Source organism: Chlorocebus sabaeus, chromosome 16 (genome assembly GCF_047675955.1).
Source record: "Chlorocebus sabaeus isolate Y175 chromosome 16, mChlSab1.0.hap1, whole genome shotgun sequence".
Taxonomy (NCBI): Eukaryota; Metazoa; Chordata; class Mammalia; order Primates; family Cercopithecidae; genus Chlorocebus; species Chlorocebus sabaeus.
The window spans coordinates 64580772-64605448 of record NC_132919.1 but is presented as its reverse complement, the minus strand read 5'-3'; the positions used below and the strand labels follow the sequence as shown (position 1 = coordinate 64605448).

General features: G+C 35.6%; 1 protein-coding gene across 1 annotated transcript in view; it reads left to right on the top strand.

Moving 5' to 3' along the window:
- The window catches only part of EFCAB13 (EF-hand calcium binding domain 13), a 119316-nt gene that overhangs the window by 13447 nt on the left and 81192 nt on the right, over positions 1-24677 (top strand). Inside the window, exons 3-8 of the mRNA XM_008012299.3 lie at positions 9864-10007; positions 12401-12475; positions 14207-14350; positions 18640-18711; positions 20389-20532; positions 21074-21145. Of these exons, the coding sequence (XP_008010490.3) occupies positions 9864-10007; positions 12401-12475; positions 14207-14350; positions 18640-18711; positions 20389-20532; positions 21074-21145 (651 nt within the window). The remainder of the gene's footprint in view (positions 1-9863; positions 10008-12400; positions 12476-14206; positions 14351-18639; positions 18712-20388; positions 20533-21073; positions 21146-24677) is intronic.

The window sequence follows — 24677 nt, the reverse complement described above, 5'->3', positions numbered from 1 at the left end:
AGCTTTCCCGCTCAGCTTTATCATCACTGCTGGGCAAGGATAAGAATTCTGGGTCCCTACATGGTCTCTGCTTATACCACAGGGGTTAACCTTTTTATTCTTGGGTGGTATTGAAAGTTCTGTCTCTACTGGTCCTCCTCTGATACTGTCTTAGGAAGGAGGTGGAATAACACATTGTTAATATTGAATGGGGGTAGAAATCTGGGTGCCTCACATGGTCTCCACTGATGCTGCTGGTTGGGAGGACTTTGTTATCAGGTCAGTGGGGATAAAAGTTCCCACCCTCTACTGGGTCTGCCGTCATCACCTGTCAGGGTGTTGGAGTGCCTTGTGAAGGTGAAAATCCAGGATTTACACTTGGCCCTTGCTGGTATAGATGGCAGTGAAACCAGTTTTTCTTGTGGTGTTTGGTTGGAGTAGAAAGGTTATCTAAGTTTTCTGTCCTGTTGGGCTGCCCTTTTCCTCACCCTTTGGTTACAGACAGCAGGTTTCTGTTAGGGCATTTTTTTGTTGGTGCCAATTGGTGTTTCTGGGTTACTGGATTCTTTAGCTCTAAGTCTGTAATGTATGAGGTAAAAAGAAAATACAGGAACCTCACCACCATGTCATGTCATTTCTTAGGTCCTGAGGTCTCTAGCTGGTCTGCCTTTTCTCCATGTTTCTGAGTCTTTAAAAAAATCTTATGTATTTTTATTGTGGTAAGAACACTTAACATGAGATCTCTTAACACATTTGAAATACACAATACAGTATGGTTAACTATTGGCACAATATTGTACAGCAGAGCTCTAGTACTTATTCATCTTGCATAACTGAAACCCTCTGAAGAGAATATTATTTTTCCTCCCCGCTATCTCCTGACAACCACTATTCCACTTTTTCTAACATACTATTTTAGATATCTCATATAATGGAATCATACAGTATTTGTCATTCTGTGACTGGCTTATTTTACTGAGCATAATATCATCCAGGCTCCTCCATGTTGTTACATATAGCAGGATTTCGTTCTTTTCTAAGGCTGAACAAAATTTCATTGTATGTATATACCACATTTTCTTTATCCATTTATCTGTGAATGGACATTTAGGTTGTTTCCATGTCTTGTTTATTGTGAATAATGCTGCAATGGATACCATGTTTCAGAGTCTTATGTTTTTTAAAAAATATAGTGCACAGGGTTTTAGTTACATTTAGTGGGAGGAGCAGGGAAGAGCATATTTATTTCATCTACCTGGAAGCAGTAGTGTATATTTGCCTTTAAAAATTTTGGTTGCTTGTTTTCTTATTATTGAATTGTAAGAGTTATTTATAATACTGTCAGTAGGATGTTGAACACTCCCACTATTATTGTGTGGTTATCTAAGTCTCATTGTAGGTCTCTAAGAACTTGTTTTATGAACCTGGGTGCTCCAGTGTTGGGTCCATATATATTTAAGAGAGTTAAGTCTTCTTGTTGAATTGAACCCTTTATCATTGTGTAATGACCTTCTTTGTCCTTTTTGATCATTGTTGGTTTAAAGTCTGTTTTGTCTGAAATACGAATATCAACCCCTGCTCCTTTTTGTTTTCCATTTGCTTTATAGTTCCTCTCCATCCCTTTACTTTGAGTCTATGGATGTCATTGCATGCAAGACGGGTCTCTTAAAGGCAGCATACAGCTGAGTCTTGCTTCTTTATCCAACTTGCTACTTTGTATCTTTTAAGTGGGGTGTTAATCTGATTACATTCAAAGGTAACCTTGATATATGTGGTATTTGATGTGTCATGTTATTAGCTGGTTGTTATGTAGGCTTGATTGTATAGTTGCTTTGTAATGTCAGTGGGCTATGTACTTAAGTGTGTTTTTGTGGTAGCAGGTAATGGCCTTTTTTCCCCATGTTTAGCACTCCCTTAAGAACCTCTTGTGATGCAGGTCCAGTGATAATGAATTCCCTTTGCATTTGCTTGTCTGAAAAGGATTTTATTTCTCCTTTGCTTATGAAACTTAGTTTGACTGGATATGAAATTCTTGGTTGGAATTTCTTAAGGATACTGAATATATGCCCCCAATCTCTCTGGCTTATAAGGTTTCTGCTGAAGTGTCCACTGTTAGCCTGTTGGGGTTCCCTTTGTATGTGACATGCTCTAGTTGCCTTTAAGATATTTTCTTTCATATTCACTTTGGAGAATCTGATCACTATGTGTCTTGGGATAGTTGTCTTATATAGTATCTTGTAAGGATTCTCTGAATTTCCCAAATTTTCCTGTTGACCTCTCTTGCAAGGTTGTGGGAAGTTTTCATGGAGATTATCCTCAAATATATGATGATAAATGTAAGAGTTTATTTCTGAAATTTCAATTCTATTCTATTGATGTATATGCCTATTGCTGTGCTAATACCCCGTAGCATTGATTGCTATAGTTTTATATTAAGTTTTCAAATTGAGTAATGTAAAGTCTAACTTTGTTTCAAAATTATTTTGGCTATTTTAGATCCTTAGCATTTCTGTATATGTTTTAGGATTAACTTGCTAATTTCTAAAAAAAAAAAATCTTGCTGGGATTTTGGTAGAAATTGAGCTTTCTCTTCATGATGATATTGAGTCTTCCAATACACAGACATGTATTTTTAAAATTCTTTTAGATCTCTAATTTCTCTCAGCAATGTTTTTAGTTTTCAAAGTACAAGTCTTACATTTCTTTTGTTAAATTAATCTAAGTATTTATTCTTTTTGATGTAATTATGAATGAAATTGTTTCCTTAATTTCATTTTCAGTTTGTTTGTTGCTAGTATATCAAAATATATCTGATTTTTGAATATTCATCAATACCCTGAGACCTTGCTAAACTTGTTTATTTGTGCTATTAAATTTTTGTTTGATTCTTCAGCATTTTCTACGTATCAGATAATTTCATCTGAGAATAAAAATAGGCTCATTTCTTTCTCTTTGATCACGGTGTCTTTCCTTTTTTGGTCTTATTGTACTGGCTAAACCTCCAGTACACTGTTGAAGTTGAATAGAAATGATGAGTGGACATTTTTTCCTTATTCCCAATACAGGGAAAGCAGTCAGCCTTTCATTATTAAGTATAATGTTAGCTGTCAGTGTTTCATAGATGCACTTCATCAGTTCAAGAAAGTTCTCTACTTTTCCTAGCTTATTGAGAGTTTTCATCATTAATTCCTGTTGGATTTTGTCAAATGCTGTTTCTGCATTTATTGAGATGATCATGTGTTTTTTGCTGGAACCTATTTTGGTGTTTAGTTGAAACCCAATAATCCTTTTGTTTTATTTTATGTTTTTAATTTTTGTGGATACATAGTATGTATATGTATTTATGGGTTACATGAGATATTTTGATACAGGCATGCAATGCATCATAATCACATTAGGGTAAATGGGATATCCATCACCTCAAGCATTTATCCTTTGTGTTACAAACAATCCAATTATACTTTTAGGTATTTTTAAATGTACAACTTATTTTTAACTACAGTCACCCTATTGTGCTAGCAAATACTAGGTGTTATTCAGTCTTTTATTTTTTTTTGTACCCATTAACCATCCCTACTTCCCCACCATGCCTCCACTACCCTTCCCGGCCTTTGGCAACCATCTTTCTACGCTCTATCTCCATGAGTTCAATTGTTTTAATTTTTAGCTCCTATAAAAAGTGAAAATATGTGAAGTTTGCCTTTCTGTGCCTGGCTTATTTCACTTAACGTAATGACATCCAGTTCCATCCATGTTGTTGCAAATGACAGGATTTCATTCTTTTGACACCCAGTTCCATCCATGTTGTTGCAAATGACAGGATATCATTTGTTTTTTATGGCTGAATAGTACTCCATTGTGTATATGTACCACATTTTCTTTATCCATTCATTTGTTGATGGACACAGGTTGCTTCCAAATCTTAGCTGTTGTGAATAGTGCTGCAATAAACATGGGAGTGCAGATACTTCTTTGATATACTGATTTCCCTTCTTTTGGAGATATAGCTACCAGTAGGAATACTGGTTTTTGTGGTAGTTTTATTTTTAGTTATTGAGGAACCTCCAAACTGCTTTCCATAGTGGCTGTACTCATTACATTTCCACCAAAAGTATATGAAGCTTCCCCTTTCTCCATATCCTCACCAATATTCATTATTGACTGTCTTTTGCATAAAAACCATTTTAACTGATGTGAGATTATATCTCATTGTACTTTGTACTTGCATTTCTGTGATGATGAATGATTTGAACATCTTTTTTTCATGTACCTGTTGGCCATTTATATGTCTTCTTTTGAGAAATGTCTATTCAGATCTTTTGCCCATTTTAAAATCAGATTATTAGATTTTTTTTCCTGTTGAGTTGTTTGAGCTCCTTCTATATTCTGGTTATTAGTCTCTTGTCTGATGGGTAGTTTGCAGATACTTTCTGTTATCTCTTCACTTTGTTGACTGTTTCATTCTGTGGGTTATCTCTTCACTTTATTGACTGTTTCCTTTGCTGTTCAGAAGCTCTTTAACTTAATGTGATTCCATTTGTCCATTATTGTGTGTGTTGCCTGTGCTTTTGCATCATTACTCAAGAAATCTTTGCCCAAACCAATGTCTTGGCTAGTTTCCCCAATGTTTTATTTTAGTAATTTCATATTTTGAGGTTTTAGATTTAAGTCTTTCATCCATTTTGACTTGATTTTGTATATGGTGAGAGATGGCACTTGGTTTCGGTCTTCTGCATATGGATATCCAGTTTTTCCAGCACCATGTATTGAAGAGTCTGCCCTTTACCCACTGTATGTTTGTGTTAGTCTGTTTTCACACTGCTGATAAAGACATACCCAAGACTGGGTAATTTATAAAGAAAAAGAGGTTTAACGGACTCACAGTTCCACCTCACAATCACAGCGGAAGGTGAAAGGGACTTCTTACATGGCAATGGCAAGAGAGAATGAGAGCCAAGTGAAAGGGGTTTCCCTTTATGAAGCCATGAGATCTTGTGAGACTTATTCACTACCATGAGAACAGTGTGGGGAAAACTGCTCCCATGATTCCATGGTTCAATTAACTCTGACTGGGTCCCTCCCACAACACATGGGAATTATGGGAGCTACAATTCAAGATGATATTTGAGTGGGGACACAGCCAAATCATATAATTCCACCCCCAGCCACTCCCAAATCTCATGTCCTCACATTTCAAAACCAATCATGCCTTCCCAACAGTTCCCCAAAGTCTTAACTCATTTCAGCATTAACTCAAAAGTCTATGGTCCAAAGTCTCGTTTGAGACAAGGAAAGTCCCGTCCACCTATAAGCCTGTAAAATTAAAAGCAAGTTAGTTACTTCCTAGTTGCAATGAGGGTATAGGCATTGGGAAAATACAGCCATTCCAAATCGGAGAAATTGGCCAAAACAAAGGGGCTACAGAGCCCATGCAAGTCTGAAATCCAGCAGGACAGACAGATATTAAAGCTCCAGAATGATCTCCTTTGACTCCGTGTCTCACATCTAGATCACATTGATGTAAGAAGTAGGTTCCCATGGTCTTGGGCACATCTGCCCCTGTGGCTTTGCAGGGTAGAGCCTTCCTCCTGGCTGCTTTCATGGGGTGGCATTCAGTGTCTACGGCTTATCCAGGCACATGGTGCAAGCTGTCAGGAGATCTACCATTCTGGGGTCTGGAGGATGATGGCCCTCTTCTCACAGCTCCACTAGGCAGTGCCCCAGTGGGGACTGTGTGGGGGCTTCAATCCCACATTTCCCTTTTGTACTGTCCTAGCAGAGGTCCTCCATGAGGGCCCCACCCCTGCAGCAAACTTCTGCCTGGACATCCAGGCATTTCCATACATCCTTTGAAATCTAGGCAGAAGTTCCCAAACCTCAATTCTCAATTTCTGTGCACCTGCAGGCTCAACACCATATGGAAACTGCCAAGGCCTGGGGCTTGCACCCTCTGAAATCATGGCTCGAGTTGTACCTTGGCCCCTTTTAGCCATAGCTACAGTGGCTGGGATGCAGGGCACAAAGTACCTAGGCTGCACATAGCAGGGGGGCCTGGCCCTGGCCCAGGAAACTGTATTTTCCTCCTAGGCCTCCAGGCCTTGATGGGAGGGCCTGCCACAAAGGTCTCTGACATGCCCTGGAGACATTTTCCCTATTGTCTTGGTGATTAACATTTGTCTCCTCATTACTTATGCAAATTTCTGCAGCTGGTTTGAATTTCTTCTCAGAAAATGGGTTTTTCTTTTCTATTGCATTGTCAGGCTGCAAATTTTCTGAACTTTTATGCTCTGTTTCCCTTTTAAAACTGATGGTTTTAACAGTACCCAGGTAACCTCTGGAATGCTTTGCTGCTTAGAAATTTCTTTCACCAGATATCCTAAATCATCTCCCTCAAGTTCAAAGTTCCACAAATCTCTAGGGCAGAGGCAAAATGCCACCAGTCTCTTTGCTAAAATGTACCAAAGTCACCTTTACTGCAATTCCCAACAAGTTCCTCATCTCTGTCTGTAGGTGGGCATCAGCTGAGTTCAGCCTGGTTTTGCTTTCTGCTGTGACAGGGCAGCAGATACAATGGAAAGTTTCACAATCACTGCTCTCTCTCTCCCAAACACACGGATTCTCTCTGTACCACGTGGCTGCTGCTGGGGGATGAGGGAGGGATGGCATTGATGATTCAAGATAGTTTTTCCTACCCTCTTCAGTGCCTCTTGCAGTGATATGAAGTTAAAACCGGGTACTTTGAGTGCTCACCACGTTGTTAGTTATGAATGTGCTGTTTTTGTGTAGATAATTGTTAAATTTGGTGCTCCTGCTGGGGGACAATTAGTGGAAACTTCTATTTGGCCATGTTGTTCCACCCCTTTCTCAGTAATTTTTTTTTTAAAGTTTCTAGATTAGATTCCTTTTTTATATGATTTACTAAAAAGTTCATAAAAATATTTGCATTAATTCACTTAAAGTTGAGATTTGGATCTGATAATAGCAAACTGATAGCTTTCTTCCAGGTTTTGCTTTTATAGTTCCATTCTGTTGAAATTTATCATCTTTCTTAATGTGTTTTCTACCACCCCAGTTTATTAGTGTTGGTTGTATTACTTCAGTGTAATGCTCCTTTGCTTTTTCTAGCCTGTTATTGGTGATTCTTATTGGACATTCTTTTTTCTGTCCCTTTGTTGTCAATATATTGCTTTAGCCTTAAGTCACAGTGAACCTTGCTGTACCTGACCAAATAGACTAGTTGCTTTTGTTTCTTCTATACTTCTAATCAATTTAGTGTTACTGGAGTATCATAATTCACACTTTGGATGGAAATAATCCGTTGTGTCTCCTCTCATGCTAGGAATATTCTAAAATGCAATGTTTGCATCCCTGTATGGGCAGAATAGTAGGAAGCTCAATATGCTTCTCAACCCCTTCCTACCATGGTCTATCCATTTCCTGTTGTTTTCTATATCTAATTAACCAGTCTTTCTTGTACTTATGTCTGTCTCTCTGTGTATCTGAAGCCCGAATTCAGTTACTTACATCTTGAAAGTGGGGACTGCTACAACCAATAGAAATTGGTTGCTTTGAAATGACAGACGCTTAGGCTGTTATTTGCCTAGACTAGGAAGCTGTTGTTGCAACTTTCATGAGGAAAGTCTGGAACTAGCGACTAGCTGGAACTGCTGATGCTGAGAGAATACATTAGATGTATGACTGGAGTTGAAAAGTCCTCTTCTTCTGCTAATAATACTGGTGGTAGGGGAGATTCTTCTTCAGGCTGTATGCTAAGTGTTAATGCTTAGCCAGGAGAGCTTTGTAGTGAAACTGGCCTGTACTCCCAAGTGTATAGCTCTTTATATGGACCTGCATCAAGGAAACATTGTCTGAGTTCAAGCAATAAAGCCCCATGACAAGCTAAACAAGATTCTCAAAGGTACCACTCTTTATGTTCACTCAGCAGCCACTTTGTAGGAAACAATCCCAAGTCTTAGAGGGTTAGGTGAGAATAGAGTTCTTATCAGCCACCTTATGAATTTAGAACCATATTTTCCCCTTGCTGACTCAGTACAGTGACCAGGCCTCTCATTTCATCTTTTTTTTTTTTTTTTTTTTTTTAACCCTATCCCTCTCTGATAGATTATGCTAACTTTGAATCTCAAGAATAATAGTTGGAAACTCGTTCTCTTCTTTTTCCTGGGCTTTTTGTATAAATGGTCCACCCTTTCCCCAGATTTCTGCATTCCATGTGGTATTGGATGTATAGAAGCTGATGAAAGAAAAATGTTTCTGTTATTCTATCCCTATGGTGACTGCAAATGATTTTCCATTGTATCTCAAATTTGCTTAAGGTGGCTTGCTGTTTCTGCCTGTAAAATTAAAAAAGAGCTTTTAACTTTTAAATGGGAATTTTGTTCACTTAAAAATTTCTTTCACAAGATAGGGACATGTATCTTGCTGTACTATTTACACATCTTCTTTAAAAGAATCATCTTTTAAATAATCACTTTAAGAATCATCAAATTCAGACATCAGTTTGATCATCACTTGTTTGTTTAGAAAGCCATAATGATTTCCAATGACTACTTGAAGTTTATATCTGGTAATGGCTTTAATGCCCTCTACTGCCCAGTTTCCTACTTTACCTATCCTAATTAATTAGAGAAAACCTATTTGAGTTTAATTTGTTCTAGAGTTTTTGTGTGTATATGTATATATTATGTATGTTTGTATATTATAAAACTTGTTGAGAGAGGGATGGAATATACAAACATGATATACACAAACAATATTCTCACACAATATACACACATACACACACAACTTCTGTTTTTTAATACACTCTCTCTCTCTCTCTCTCTCTGTTTTTTCATCATTTCCTTCAAGTGATTTAAGGTGCCACCTCTACTTTGAAATTTTCTGATTAAACCAGATGAATTCCAGTTAGCTAGCCTTCTTAAGAGTTCAGTATATTTGTAAGTAATTTCCTTTAAGCATGCTTTAATTGCAGTAAAAATTTATCAGTTTAAATTTTATGGAGAAAATACTGACCAAATTTATGACGTGTAAATTCCAAGTTATTATAAGAAGAGATGTAGAATAGTTATTCCTAAGTAATAATATGTATATTTAGAAAGATTAACTAAGGTGAATTTACCAAAGACTGAGCCATGTATTGCCACAAAATTATCCAAGTTTATCATTTTGGATTGAAAATTTTCTGCTTCTATTTCTGCTACTGAGAAGCAGAGTACAAAGAATTTTAAATTGTTGAATTAAATGGAGAAATTAGGTAATATTTTTTTCCTATGTATTTTAGTTGTACTATCAGTGCAATTAAATTGGTGCTTCCTTAGGTTCAGAGACTAAAGTATAGTAGAATAATATGTATGTGTATGTGTATCTATCTATCTATCATATTTTTTGAGATGGTCTTGCTCTGTTGCCCAAGTTGGAGCACAGTGGTACTATCATAGCTCACCTTACCCTCCGTCTTCTGGGCTCAAGCAATTCTCCCACCTCAGCCTCCCCAGTAGCTAGGAATAGAGGCTCACACCACTATGCCCAGCTAATTTTTTATTTTTTTGTGGAGACAGGGGTCTTGCTTTGTTGCCCAAGCTGCTTTCAAATCCCTGGCCTCAAGTGATTCTCCTGCCTTGGTCTCTCAAAGTGAATTACAGGTGTGAGCTACTGTGTGTGGCCTAGAATAATATATTTTTGACTTTGATTTTGATACTTACTGGTTTTTTTATTAAAGATTCTAGATATGCTTTTAGTATGTAACATTGCTGAAGTGATTTATATTTTTGTTAATTTAGTGTTAGAACTAAAATTCATCTTATTAGTGGTGTTTTATTTTTGACTTACTTTTAATACTTATTAGCATACTCCTTTATTTTTAGCATTGCCTGGTGTCATTAAAGCCATTGATAAAATTAAAGATAAAAATGTGGATTATGAGGATCTAAATACTTGTCTTCAAAATTTTGGTATTTACCTTTCTAAGCCAGAATTTAAGAAGATCACAGAATTGACTGAAGCTGGTGGTGAGTGATATATTTTCGGGCAAACTGCATTGACACATCTGGAAGGAGGGTCAATTTGTTATTTTTTGCCTTAGAAAAATGACTAATATTTTTATTATAAAAAGTTAAATTTAAACTGATCCAGAAAGTATGGAAATACTCAAAAGTACAACAGAATACTCAAAAGCCCATTATTTAGAATTAACCAGTATTAATAGTCTTTTTAATTAAAAAAAATTTTATTTATTTTTTAAATAGTCTTTTTTAGATTTTTTCCTAGGCAAAAATGTAAACAAAAAGAAAGCAGAATTTGTAGTATTGCTGTCTGACAAGGTAGAAGTCAGTACGAAAGGCATTAAATGGGGGCAAATAAGGATTCATTATTATGTCAAAGCCTACAATTCACAATAAAGGTATACCAGTTTTGAGTATCTGTGCCCATATAACCTAGCAGCAGCTCTTCTAAAGGGAATGGGTGAGAGTGGCTTGACAGGAAACTGGGGTGATAGGTGAAATAATATTGTCTATGAGTTGATCATTGTTGATGCTAGAGATCGCATATGAACATATTACACTATTATTTCTATTTTGTATATATTTAACATTTTCCATAATAAAAACTAAAAAATGGAATATGTCTAAGTTGTATGACACCTATATAGAGAAAATAAGACTTTGTGAAGACATTAAAATCTAGATAAATAAGAATGTATCCCATGTCTGTAGATTCAGAGACCCAAAACTGTCAATTCTCTAATTAACCTATTTGTTCAAAGCAATTCTAATAAAACCCTGACTTTTTTGTAAGCTAATTCTAATATTTATATGAATGATTAAAGGCTAAGAATAGCTAAAGCACTCTTGAAGAAGAACATTTGTGGAGATGTGTGTGTGTTGGGGAGTGGGGGTTGGGAGGAACTTGCTCTCCTGGATATCAACACTCCTTGTAAAGCCATAGTCACTAAAAGAGTGTAAGAATGGCACAGGGATAGAGAAATTTACCAATAGGACAAGATAAGGGACTTCCAAACATATCCACAAACATACATGGCAACACATATGATAAAGTGGTGGATATCTGGGGAAAGAAGGACTATTTAATAAATGGTACTGAAATAATTACTTCTTCAAATGGAAAGAATAGAGTTACATCCCTGTCTCACACCATATTCAATAATATCCAGGTGTGAAAACTAAGTTTTGGAAAACAAATAGAAGAAAAGTTTTCTGACATAGGATTTTTTAAGATGCGAAATAAGAAACTAGAAAAGATTGATAAATTTGAATACATTAAGAACTTCTCTTTGTTAAAGGATACAACAAAGAGAGTGAAATACAAGGCACAAACTGGTTATTTGCAACACTCACAACAGTGATGATTATCGTAGAGAATATATAGGCAACTTTTACAAACTAACAACTCAATAGAAATTATAAAAATTTTCCACATGAAGGCACAAGTTGCTAATAATCACATGAAAAGGTTCTCAACATCCTTAGTAATTAGGGAAGTGCAAAGTTTAGGTCATAATGAGGTACTTAAAAAAAAAAAAGAGAGATCTTTTGGCCTCAAACTCCTGGGCTCAAACTCCTACCTCATCTTCCTGAGTAGCTGGGACTACAGGCACAAGCCACCATGCCTGGCTCATGAGATACATTTTTATATCCACTAAAATTGGGAAAAATTAAGAAATATGTTATTCTAAGTACCGGTAAATATGGTGAAAGTGGTAAAACCACTTTGGAAAACAATATGCAGTATCTTGTAAAGTTTGCATACCCCATAGTTTAGAAATACTATTCTTAGCTATAAATCCTGGAACATCTCTTGGACCTAAGTACCAGGAAGCATGTTCAAGAATGTACATGGCAGCACTGATCTTAATGGCAAAAAAAGAGAAAGAAAGCAACATGATATTCATCCAAAGAATGTATAAATAAATTGCAGTATACACCATTGTGTATTCATATAGTGGAAACCCCGTCTCTACTAAAAATACAAAAATTAACCGGGCATGGTGACGTGCCTGTAATCCCAGCCGCTTGGGAGGCTGAGGTGGGAGAATCGCTTGAACCTGGGAGGCGGAGGTTGCAGTGAGCTGAGATTGCATGGGCAACAGAGCGAGACTCTGTCTCAAAAATAAATAAATACATAAATAAAAGTTAAAAATATTATGTATGCTTGAGAAGGACTGGAAGAATTTTCACCAGTTTTCTTGGTGTTTTTCAGTGTTTACTTCTCTACTGTAAATTGATTTGCTTTTCCCCTTTATACCCATGTATTTTTATTGGTTAGTATTACCTGATGGATATAATTATATATTTCTGAATATATAGCTTATTTTACATAATATTTTTCATAATAATTTAATACTTAAAAGATACTGAAGAAAATGTGTTTCTTTTTCCTGTAGAAACAAAAAAAGTGAATTTTAAAGAATTCATTGATACTATGATGAGCAACACGGAATGCTTCTCTGAAAAATTATGTATGTAAGAATATCACGTCTTCTGCTTTTTGTGGACCAAATGGTTTGACAGATTTTAGAAGAGCATAAACACTCTATTTTAGTCTCTTATAGAGCTGGTTATCCTGCAGATCATCCGACAAATAAATGCCTGGCTTCCTGCTGCTATATTTGGCTTTAATCCCCTGTAATGACCCCTAATTCTAGAACGTCTTCTACATGCAAGTGAATTAAGAGCTATCATAATTTTATTTTTCATTAGCACACTTATAGAGGGCTAGAACCATGTATAGCATTCCTTTTGGGGATTTAAAATGTCTTTCAACTTAGGAAAAATGATGCCATCTAGTGGCTGAGTACTAATATGAGAATTTCTGGTTACATCTATTGCCATTTCTGTCTTCCAATTTATTTTCAGTAACATTTATGAACTATTAATATGTACTAGGCTTTATGTTAAACTGTAAGTGTGGTAATATGGAAAAGATAGTTTTGCCGCTCAGAAGCTCACCATAAAGAAATGTAAGGTCACATATGTATATTTTTAATGGAGTGAAGTTAGTATGCATTCTAAAAATTGGGACTGCAAGTAACATTGTGTTATTTTGTTCTTACATGTTAGGTAACAGTAGATTTTAAGTAGCAACTCTTTTTACCTTACAATATAAGATTTAATTTATCTCCTATACCGGGGTATATCATACAGAGAAAGAGATAGTTTGTCAGTTACTTCATTTTTCCTAGGAATTTCAGTTTTATGGAGATTAAAATTTTATTAGCACAGTTATATAGTATATTACCTAATCTATCTCTGTCATTGTATTTTACATCTCATCGTTAATACTGCATGTTTGTGTTTACTTCTTTTTCTTTTTTCTTCATTAGACTGCTCAGAGCATGTCTTCTTTATTGGTTCCATATACCTCATTGGGACCTTACATCCCTTTACCCCTCCGCTTTCTCCTAATCTATCAGTCTCCTCCTGTTTTCACTTTTCCTCCTTATTTGGTTTAAATTATCTTGTCTATACATATCTAATACCCTAGACTATCTTGCCTCCGTGTGCTTTTGTTGCACCTATCTGGCAAAACTCTCAACCCCGAATGAACCCAATTACCTTCCTTCTTGTGTCTGACAGCATTTCTGGAGAAAATCACACAGCTGAGAAGATTGTACAGGTTATAAATAAAATATTGGTCACTAATGCCTGCTGGCTCTTCCTAACTGTCTAATCTTCCTAAGAATCAATTCTCTATATAGCAACACAGTGACTTTTTACAAATTTGTAGTAAGATAATTTCACTCCTTTGTTTAAGATGCTTCAATGATTTTGCATTGAAATAGTCTTTCTTTTTATTGTCTACAGTAATAGATTGAAGAAGAAGTAGGAGCCAGAGGAGAATTTTAGGGAGAGATATAGAACAAAAGCTACTTAATTGTATTATCAATTGAAAATGTTTCTGAATTCACACTTTTAAAAATCTAAATTCAATAAAAATTATTATTTATAATGTTTATTCAGGGTTGGGGCACTAAGTTCTTAAAATATTTCAAGATCCTCAAAAATACATTATATTTGAGGCTAAATATTTTATTATGTTTTCATATTTGAAAGTTGGCAGTTCATTTATGCTATATTTATTATTCTATTAAACCATAAAAACCTTAATTTTTGTCTATTCCAGATGACAGTTTACTGTGTGAACTTCTTGGATAAGCATTCGTAAAACTTGTGTTTTATCTACCCTTTAGTATTGCCTGATGCTATTGAAACCCTCGACAATCTCAGAAAGGAGACGATGAGTGTTTCTGACCTGTGGAATATTCTGTCTAGTTTGAATAGTAATTTAAAAAAGGATGAATTTCTAGCTGCATTGAAACTAGTTACAGTTGATGGTGAGTGTTACAAATACTAAAATTAAAAAGTATACCAAGGTATTACTTTATTTTCTGTCAACTCTTATTTGTCGTTGTATCTTGAACTTGGCAAGATGAAGTGTTCCAATATGATTAAAATGCCAATATATGCATTTAGGAAATACTGTATAAAGAAAGTTCAGCTTGTTTGGCTATTCAATATAAAAATATTGTTATATAATTTATTACTACTATAAATTGATCAAATATGCAGAGTTCCTTCAAGTTGTGTGGTATGTTACTGGAAAATGGCATATCCCAATGAACACAGAGGACATGATTAGGAAATGTTAAGACATCTATTCAAATTTTATAATAACAGTACTTGGAATATTCATACTGTTTTGTTGAAATAGGCTTTTATTTAATTTGGCAGAAAAACACACCTGCTGATAGCTACCACCTCTATTTAGCAAGTTAAAAAAAAAAGCAAACAAATAAAAACAAAGTTCAAAAAGGTATTGTATAATAGATACTGTAGACTAAAAAATGTAAAGCAAATCTCCATCATTTACTGTTGATATTCTACATGCAGGAAGGAGAGTACATAGGCTACAGTTAGACATTTCTACTCTCTCATAGTCTTAGTGTCTAGAAGTTAAAAACGTGCCTAGTACGTTTACATTCTTTTATGTGAAATGTTTATACAGAACGAGATTAGTAACATAAGCATGCTGTCAGGGGTCTTTGTCAAAGAATTGTCTTTTTCTGTAATAATTTTTTATCCTTTTCATCCATTGAGCTTCTGTTTAGTTGAGGCTAGCAGTTTTGGGCTTTAAATGTATTGATTATTTTGTTTATTGGAAGATTTGAGGTGAAAAGGGTTGATGAAGAAAAGAAGGCTAATTTCTACCCAATAATATAGATTTTCTTCCCTTTTTCTCTGTGGCAGTGCTTCAGGTTCTTTTGTTAAAATTAGTGGAATTTATAGGCAGCATGTACCACAGAAAGTAATAGATAGCATTTATTTGAACCAGACCAACAAAGTATTATTTTATGAGATATGAAAATAACTAGAAAAGTATTTTTATTATAATAAAAACTCGTATATTGTGTTTATTATTCTTTCTTTGGGGGGGACAAGGTCTTGCTTTGTTACCCAGGCTGGAGTGCAGTGGCGCGCTCTCAGCTCACTGCAACCTCTGCCTCCCGGGTTCAAGCAATTCTGCTGCCTCAGCTTCCCAAGTAGCTGGGACTACAGGTGCACAGCACTGTGCCTGGCTAATTTTTTGTAGAGACGGGGTTTTGCCATGTTGCCCAGGCTGGTCTCTAACTCCTGAGTTCAGGTGATCTTCTGACCTTGGCCTACCTAAGTGCTGGGATTACAGGCATGAGCTGCCGCACCAGGCCTGTGTTTATTATTCTGTACTTACGAAGCAAAAGACAGTATATTAAATGCAGATGATTTTACAATTTAAGCCTAAATATACACGTGATATTGAAAACTGTATCTGTATGCCTTTTTTCACATCATTTCTTCTTTTGACATTGTGCCCTTAGTACAAACGTATTTAGTTCTTATTTTAATGCAGTGGCTTGCAAAATTTTGAGATTTATTATTTTTGTTTATATTTGATATTGTTGAAGCAGAATGCTTTTTTTCCAAATTAAATCTTATACAGTTTCCTAATATATAAAATATTAAAGTTGAGCTTCTCTGACCAAAGTGGGAGAAATGACCAAGTGAACTGTTGAAACAGCTCCATAAGACCTTAGAAACGTAAGAAAGAAATTAAAATTACTGATCTAGGGTATTCTTTTGACCAGGTTATGTTAAAAAGAAAAAACAAACCTGAAAAACAGCTGATTCAGATTCTCTCTAGTGAAACTGAAGAGTGAGTTCTTGGTTATTGGCAGTATTCCATATTGACTCCTTAATATTTTAAAATATATTTAAAATTAAAAAATAATCTTATGATGATTACAAAAAAAGCATTGAAAAATAGAAAAGGTAATTTATCATTTGGTAAATTCAGAAATGCTTCCCAAATATCTAGTTATATAGTTTATGAGCTCTCTTGTTTCTTCTGAAAGACCTGAGTAAAGAAAGTTGGTGTTGAGCAAAAATATGTAAGATGGTATGGAAAATGGTCAAGGTGAATGTGAGACATTGAATCCATAGGCTAAGAATTAAAGGAAATCATTAATAGGTGGTGTTAGGCATTTAAGGCCTGGGACAGTCTCTTCTCTGCTGGTGGTTTCTCTAGCTTCATTTGTTTTAGATTTTTAAACTTAAACTGATATTGTCTGTTTCTCCTGACTCTGATATCTGATGTGGTTGAAATTAGCTTAATAACTTTGTTTTCTTTTTGGCTTGGCAACAAGACTCTAAACTTATCTTCATGATTTTTTATGCAATATCCATTAAAGCCAGATCTGAGTCTTTGTTTCAGGCTCTAACTTTGCAACCTGGCATCAGCTGTGATTAACCCTGTTATGGTGGTTTAGCAAGGAATAATTGAGCTACAAATTCTTGACAGCAGCTCTATCCATTCACATCTCTTTTCTCAGGATTTATTTAAAGATACCCAGGAAATCTTTCCTAATATTGATAGTTGCTATTCTATTTCAGCAAGTTATATGAACCAAAGGATCAAATGAGATTGCAGGTCATGCTTATAGATTTGGGTCCCTTGGTAAATAGGTCCAAAGCTAACTGTAAATTTTGTTAGATCACCTGTAAATTTTGTTGGTGTTATCAGTACCTGTTGACCTCAGATGGCTCCCTGCTTCCTTCTTCCTTTGCCTCCTTGCCTCCTTGCCTCTCTTCCTCCCTTCCCTTCCCTTCCCACTCTCCTTCCTTTCCCTCCCTTCTCCTCCCATCTCCTCCCCGCTCCTTCCCTTCCCTTCCCTTCCTCCCAGAATTCTAAGTAGCTGTGATTTAGTTCTACTTGATTATACATACCAAGAACTAGATTCAGAGGGGTCTCTATTTAGGTGACTGAGTTACAATACCTGTTGCCTACTTTAAGCTGATCTTTAAGCTACTGTAAATTGAAGACACTTAATTAAGAACGTCTTTATATAACATGGTCTTAGAATATTTGATTATGTAACCTTGTTGATTGATCTGAGGCTAGTGGAAGGCCATCCTGAATGGTATAAAAGTATAAAAGAAGCATGAGGAATGGAATGTATGAACACTTCTATCCTTCTCCCATCAGAGAGAGAACACAGATTCAGGGACAGAGCCTTTACAGTTAGTGATGTATAGGACTCTACTAAATGACAGAAGCAGCAAAAATACTACAATAAAGACATGTGTTTTTACTGTAGAAAATAGTTCCTAAAAGTTCAAGTGTTAATTTAAAGCCAAGGTAGATAGAAGGTGAGACATTGTTAATTGTGGCTATATACTTAAGCCCTGTTCAGGCTTTTATCTGCTGGTGACACATTTTGCTTGTTGTACTTTGTTCTAGTCTATGATAATAAACTATAATATTTCTAAATCTTAAGCTTCCTTATTCCTGGCTGGGAAAACAAAGCTGCTTCTGTTTCCTGTGTTCGTCACTTTAACTTTGTAATCTAGTACTTGTGTACTGTGTAAGAAATGGGTGTAAACACATATCAGAAATTATAATTATAGGCCTATCAGGCACGAAAGAAACCTTTAAAGTTTTCTGGTGTAGAATTTTTATCTTTAAACAATTGAAAGACAAAACTAAGACTGAGGTATGTCTCTTAATTTTGTCTAGAGTATATCTTGGTTTATCTTTTGGGAATATGGATTATATTGTTTCCATTGATTAAAATTGAGAACTCAGGCTGACTTTTTTTTTTTTTTTTTTTTTTTTTTTTGAGATGGCGTCTTGCTCTGTCACCCAGGCTGGAGTGCAGTGGTGAGATCTTGGCTCACAGCAACCTCCACCTTCTCGGTTCAAACAATTCTGCTGCCTCAGCCTCCCAAGTAGCTGGAACTACAGGCACACGCCACCACACTCAGCTAATTTTTGTATTTTTTAGTAGAGATGGGGTTGCACCATATTGGTCAGGATGGTCTTGAGCTCCTGACCTTGTAATCCACCCACCTCAGCCTCCCAAAGTTCTGGGATTACAGGCATGAGCCACCTTGCCCAGCCATCAGCCTGACTTCTGTAGTCTTAATATTTATTAATCCCATAAAATCAATCCTTTGGTTACTCAAAAATATGAAAAGGAAATATGATTCTTATGAGTGCGTCAAATGGTTTACATTTTTATAGGTTGCTTTGTTGGATCTGACTTTTGCTTAATGAGGTTGGTCTATTAAAAAGTGTTTTTTCTCACAGAAGGTGACAAAGTACAATTTGAAGAATTTGCAGAAGTAGTAAGGAATATGTGTGATGCTGCCAGGTTAGAAGGTAAGTACTGAATTATTTATAACGGTTAGGTTTACTTTTATTGAAAGGACTTATTTTTGTTTTTGTTTTTAATGCTGTGTGTTCACCTAATTTCTGGTTAACATGTTGGCGTTGATATGTTTATACACAGATGAAACTTGGTTTTGATGAAACATTGACTGGCATATAGGAACTTGGCTTTCAGAATGTATCCTTCATTACTAACTGATAAAGCTGGTTTACTCTGTCTAGACTATTTGTTAAAGAACTTGGAGGAGCCAAGAGAATAGGCATAGTTTGAGGTTCTATGCCTTCTTTCTGTATCTACACATGTAATTTTAAGGGAATGTGGTCAGTGTCTGACCTTGTAATTTAAGATTTTAGAGGTGGAATAGACAGTTCCAGGAAATGATAAGGATTAAGGGTAGCCATTGGTGTGGATGACTTTGGAAAGGAAATAAAGGCCTTTTGAAGTTAAGAGGTCAAAGTGCTCTGAGGCCAGGCTCATCCTTATTGTCATTGGATGATATTGGGATGAGAGGTAGAAGGAGGATGATGATCAAAGTGCCAAAATCCTCAGAGAATGTGAAGGAGTGATCAGACAGTAATCAATACTGTTGTCAGGAGAGTGACATAGTTGAATAACAGGCCTGAGCCTCAAGGGAGAGGGATAAGGTTTGATTGAAGGTAGAATTAAAATGGCCTGACAGCAGCAGCAGAAAGACAGGAAAGTGCTATTCTGCTTCCTGGTCCTACAGTATGTGGAACATGGGAGCATGAGCAGACTCTACTCAAGGTGGTTGTGCAAAGAAATTGTTTTTAAAGGAAATCAAGTGCTAAGGCAAGAAAGCAGAGCTGATACAGGTTTTTTGGGTGTCAGCAAAGCTCAGATTGCCATCTGTAGTTGCCTCCCAGTGATGTTAGAGGAACAGAAAGTGAGGCAGGACGTAAGGCTTACACTGTGATTACTATTTGCAGCTAGTTTCTATTGACTTTAATAATAATAATAAAACTAATTTTATTCTATAAATATGACATTTATTGAGGCATTATTATATGTCTAATGCTGTCTTAAGTACTTTTTGTACGTTATTATATTTACTCTCCACATCAACCTTGTGAGGTAGATATTAGTATTATTCCATTTTAGACGAAAGAGATGTTAAGTAGTAATAATTTGCTCACAGTTGCACAGTTCCAGGTTACAAATCCTGGAGCCAGAATTTGAATGTTGGTCTGACTTAACCAGTGCTGGAAATAAAGCAACATTCCAGATGCTAGGGTACAATTGAGTCCTGGTGGAATTAAAAAGAAAAACTGAATGAGCCGTTGTAAATCTTGTCCCATATTTTACATTTTTCATAATTCTGAAAGTTATTTCTATATCTAAATAATTTTATTTGCTACCATTAGAGGTCCACAACAAAATAATTACTTTGTATAATTGCCATGAAAAGTTCAGCTATATGAGTGATTTTGGTTGTGCAAATTTTATAAACGCACCAGAGAAATGTGATAGATCAAGAGAACTCTTTGTACATTGGGCTGCTGGCCACAGAATGCTATAAGGGATAAATTTCTCTCTGAGATTTCTTATTCCTCAGTTCAGGATATAATAATAAACTATGGATTTCCACTAACAAATGTCTTGAGTGATGGCTACTGCTTTTTATCAATTAACTTTTTTTGTATTTATAGAGTTACAGGAAGTTGTCTTAGCTGCTGATTTGCTTGAAGGTGACATGATAGCTGAGGAGAACTTGGAAGACTTTCTAAGAAATACTGGGATTAAGTCACCTAAAGAAGAGGTAGAGAAAATTCTTCAATCAGATTTTGTTTCTGGTAAGCATTTTAAATATTACTCTCAGGTTTTTTTTTTTTTTAATGAGTAAAGAAGATGTGCAAGGTCTATAGGTATTTGCTTATCTTACTATAAATGTAATCTTTGAAACGGAGCCTTTCCTCTTAATTTCCTCTTTTGAGTTATGAGAATACTTTTATACAAGCAGGTCTAGATTTTGTGGAAGTGGGCTTGTTAGAATCCTTTGTCCTCATTGCTATCTTGATTTAGTGAATGAAGCACATCTTAGAAATTCAAGTTCTGTGAATAGAAATTCTAGCTTTGCCACCTTTGATGGAATTACTGGTCAGAGTTACTGGGGCTTTGTTTGTACTTCAGTTCCCATTATAGGTAGAATCAGAACTAGTATACCTACAACATTGTAGGGTTATTGTGAGGCTTAATGTATGAAATTGAATCTAGAAGTACCTTGTAAATAAAATGTTCAAGAAATATATAAGCCATATGCTGATTTTGATACTAGCCTTTAAGCATTACTTTGTCCAGGGGTTCTTGTTTGTCATCTCTCTCTTTTCCTTGCAGAAGATAACATGGTGAACATTAAAGACTATATGAAGGCTTTGAGGGACACCCAGAAATTTTCCAATTATATTGGTAAGAGCTTTATGGTAAAACTGTTAGAAGGCAATGATACAGAACTTATTCAAAGTTCATCTAGTAAAACACTAAATTTGGTGTTTAAATCTTCTTTATAGTATCTATGCCAAATGTTTGCTTAATGTATACTTGAACACTTTCAGTTATGGGGAACTTCCTGCATTTTATTTTGAAATTTAAGAATTGTACATCTGTGATTGGAGATTGGACAAATAACAAGATTATGATCTTTTCCAATAGTTAAAATAAGACACCTTTATTATATATGAATGAATGGTTCTTTTTAATGTTGTAAAAATCTTAAATGACCAGGAATGTAAGAAGTATAAAGTGCAAGTCTCTTGTAACATTAACGTTACCCTCCAGAAATATCCATGTGAAGGTTTCATAAATATCCTTTTAGGCTTTCTTCTTTACATCTGTCCATAATATTGCACAACTTGAATGCAATATATGACAGTATATCTTAGATATAATTCTGTGTTCCACTATATTATGTAAACCTACCTCATTCTTTTAAAAGACTGCGTAATGTTCTATTAGAGGAATGAACTATAATTTTGTCCACAATACTTTTAATAAATATTTGGGTTATTGCTATTTTTTACTATTACAAACATTTGGTGAGTATCCTTGTACATATATCTTTGTGCATGTTACACACAATTTTTCTGTAGGGCAAATTCCTTAGAAGTGGAGTTGCTGGGCCAAAGTATTTTTAGATGTAAAATGTTAACAAGCTACTGCCTAATTACCCTCCTAAAGGTTTGTGGAAATTCACACCTTTATCAACAGCGGGTGTTATTTATTAAAAATTCTGATAGGAGCATTAATACTTTGTCTTACCCATTTCAGGTTTTTTTCTAGTTTATTTTTGATTTTTTGGCTTTGTTTTTGGTGGATTGCTTTTTGCCATCTTTTGTTTCATTTTGTCAGTTTGGTGATTTGATTCTTCTAGGAAATTTTAAATTTTATTGAGATTTAAAATGGCTTAGACTATTAGGACAGCCCTGTGCACTTCTAATTCTTCTCATTTTTTTGTATATATGGTTATTTTCTCATTCTTAAATATATATATGTATATATATAACTTTCTTCTTTGTTTGCTACTGATTGTTCTATTATCTCTATTTTTAAAGTACTAGCTCTTGGGTTTATCTTTAGTGTTTCTATTTATAGTTTAAAAATTAATTTCTGGCTTTATCTTTAGTAAGTCCTTTATATTGTTCCCTTATGCTCATTTAATAGTTTTTCTAATTTCTTATTTAAATTATTTATTTATTTATTTTTCTTACTGGGTAATAATAATGTTTAAGGCAGTCGATTTTCATTTTAGTGAAACTTTGGTGTATCTAACAGTCTTTGACTTCTTAGGCTATTATTATAGTTATTTTATAAATATTTCCAGTTGCATTTTGATTTTTTTTCTTTTTTTTTTTTAATTTATTTATTATTATTATACTTTAAGTTGTAGGGTACATGTGCACAACGTGCAGGTTTGTTACATATGTATACTTGTGCCATGTTGGTGTGCTGCACCCATCAACTCGTCATTTACATCAGGTATAACTCCCAATGCAATCCCTCCCCCCTCCCCCCTCCCCATGATAGGCCCCGGTGTGTGATGTTCCCCTTCCCGAGTCCAAGTGATCTCATTGTTCAGTTCCCACCTATGAGTGAGAACATGCGGTGTTTGGTTTTCTGTTCTTGTGATAGTTTGCTAAGAATGATGGTTTCCAGCTGCATCCATGTCCCTACAAAGGACACAAACTCATCCTTTTTTATGGCTGCATAGTATTCCATGGTGTATATGTGCCACATTTTCTTAATCCAATCTGTCACTGATGGACATTTGGGTTGATTCCAAGTCTTTGCTATTGTGAATAGTGCTGCAATAAACATACGTGTGCATGTGTCTTTATAGCAGCATAATTTATAATCCTTTGGGTATATACCCAGTAATGGGATGGCTGGGTCATATGGTACATCTAGTTCTAGATCCTTGAGGAATCATCATTCTGTTTTCCATAATGGTTGAACTAGTTTACAATCCCACCAACAGTGTAAAAGTGTTCCTATTTCTCCACATCCTCTCCAGCACCTGTTGTTTCCTGACTTTTGAATGATCGCCATTCTAACTGGTGTGAGATGGTATCTCATTGTGGTTTTGATTTGCATTTCTCTGATGGCCAGTGATGATGAGCATTTTTTCATGTGTCTGTTGGCTGTATGAATGTCTTCTTTTGAGAAATGTCTGTTCATATCCTTTGCCCACTTTTTGATGGGGTTGTTTGTTTTTTTTCTTGTAAATTTGTTTGAGTTCTTTGTAGGTTCTGGATATTAGCCCTTTGTCAGATGAGTAGATTGCAAAAATTTTCTCCCATTCTGTAGGTTGCCTGTTCACTCTGATGGTAGTTTCTTTTGCTGTGCAGAAGCTCTTTAGTTTAATGAGATCCCATTTGTCAATTTTGGCTTTTGCTGCCGTTGCTTTTGGTGTTTTAGACATGAAGTCTTTGCCCATGCCTATGTCCTGAATGGTACTACCTAGGTTTTCCTCTAGGAATTTTATGGTATTAGGTCTAACATTTAAGTCTCTAATCCATCTTGAATTAATTTTCGTATAAGGAGTAAGGAAAGGATCCAGTTTCAGCTTTCTACTTATGGCTAGCCAATTTTCCCAGCACCATTTATTAAATAGGGAATCCTTTCCCCATTTCTTGTTTCTCTCAGGTTTGTCAAAGATCAGATGGCTGTAGATGTGTGGTATTATTTCTGAGGACTCTGTTCTGTTCCATTGGTCTATATCTCTGTTTTGGTACCAGTACCATGCTGTTTTGGTTACTGTAGCCTTGTAGTATAGTTTGAAGTCAGGTAGCGTGATGCCTCCAGCTTTGTTCTTTTGACTTAGGATTGTCTTGGAGATGCGGGCTCTTTTTTGGTTCCATATGAACTTTAAAGCAGTTTTTTCCAATTCTGTGAAGAAGCTCATTGGTAGCTTGATGGGGATGGCATTGAATCTATAAATTACCTTGGGCAGTATGGCCATTTTCACGATATTGATTCTTCCTATCCATGAGCATGGTATGTTCTTCCATTTGTTTGTGTCCTCTTTGATTTCACTGAGCAGTGGTTTGTAGTTCTCCTTGAAGAGGTCCTTTACATCCCTTGTAAGTTGGATTCCTAGGTATTTTATTCTCTTTGAAGCAATTGTGAATGGAAGTTCATTCCTGATTTGGCTCTCTTTTTGTCTGTTACTGGTGTATAAGAATGCTTGTGATTTTTGCACATTAATTTTGTATCCTGAGACTTTGCTGAAGTTGCTTATCAGCTGAAGGAGATTTTGGGCTGAGACAATGGGGTTTTCTAAATATACAATCATGTCATCTGCAAACAGGGACAATTTGACTTCTTCTTTTCCTAACTGAATCCCCTTGATTTCTTTCTCTTGCCTGATTGCCCTAGCCAGAACTTCCAACACTATGTTGAATAGGAGTGGTGAGAGAGGGCATCCCTGTCTTGTGCCAGTTTT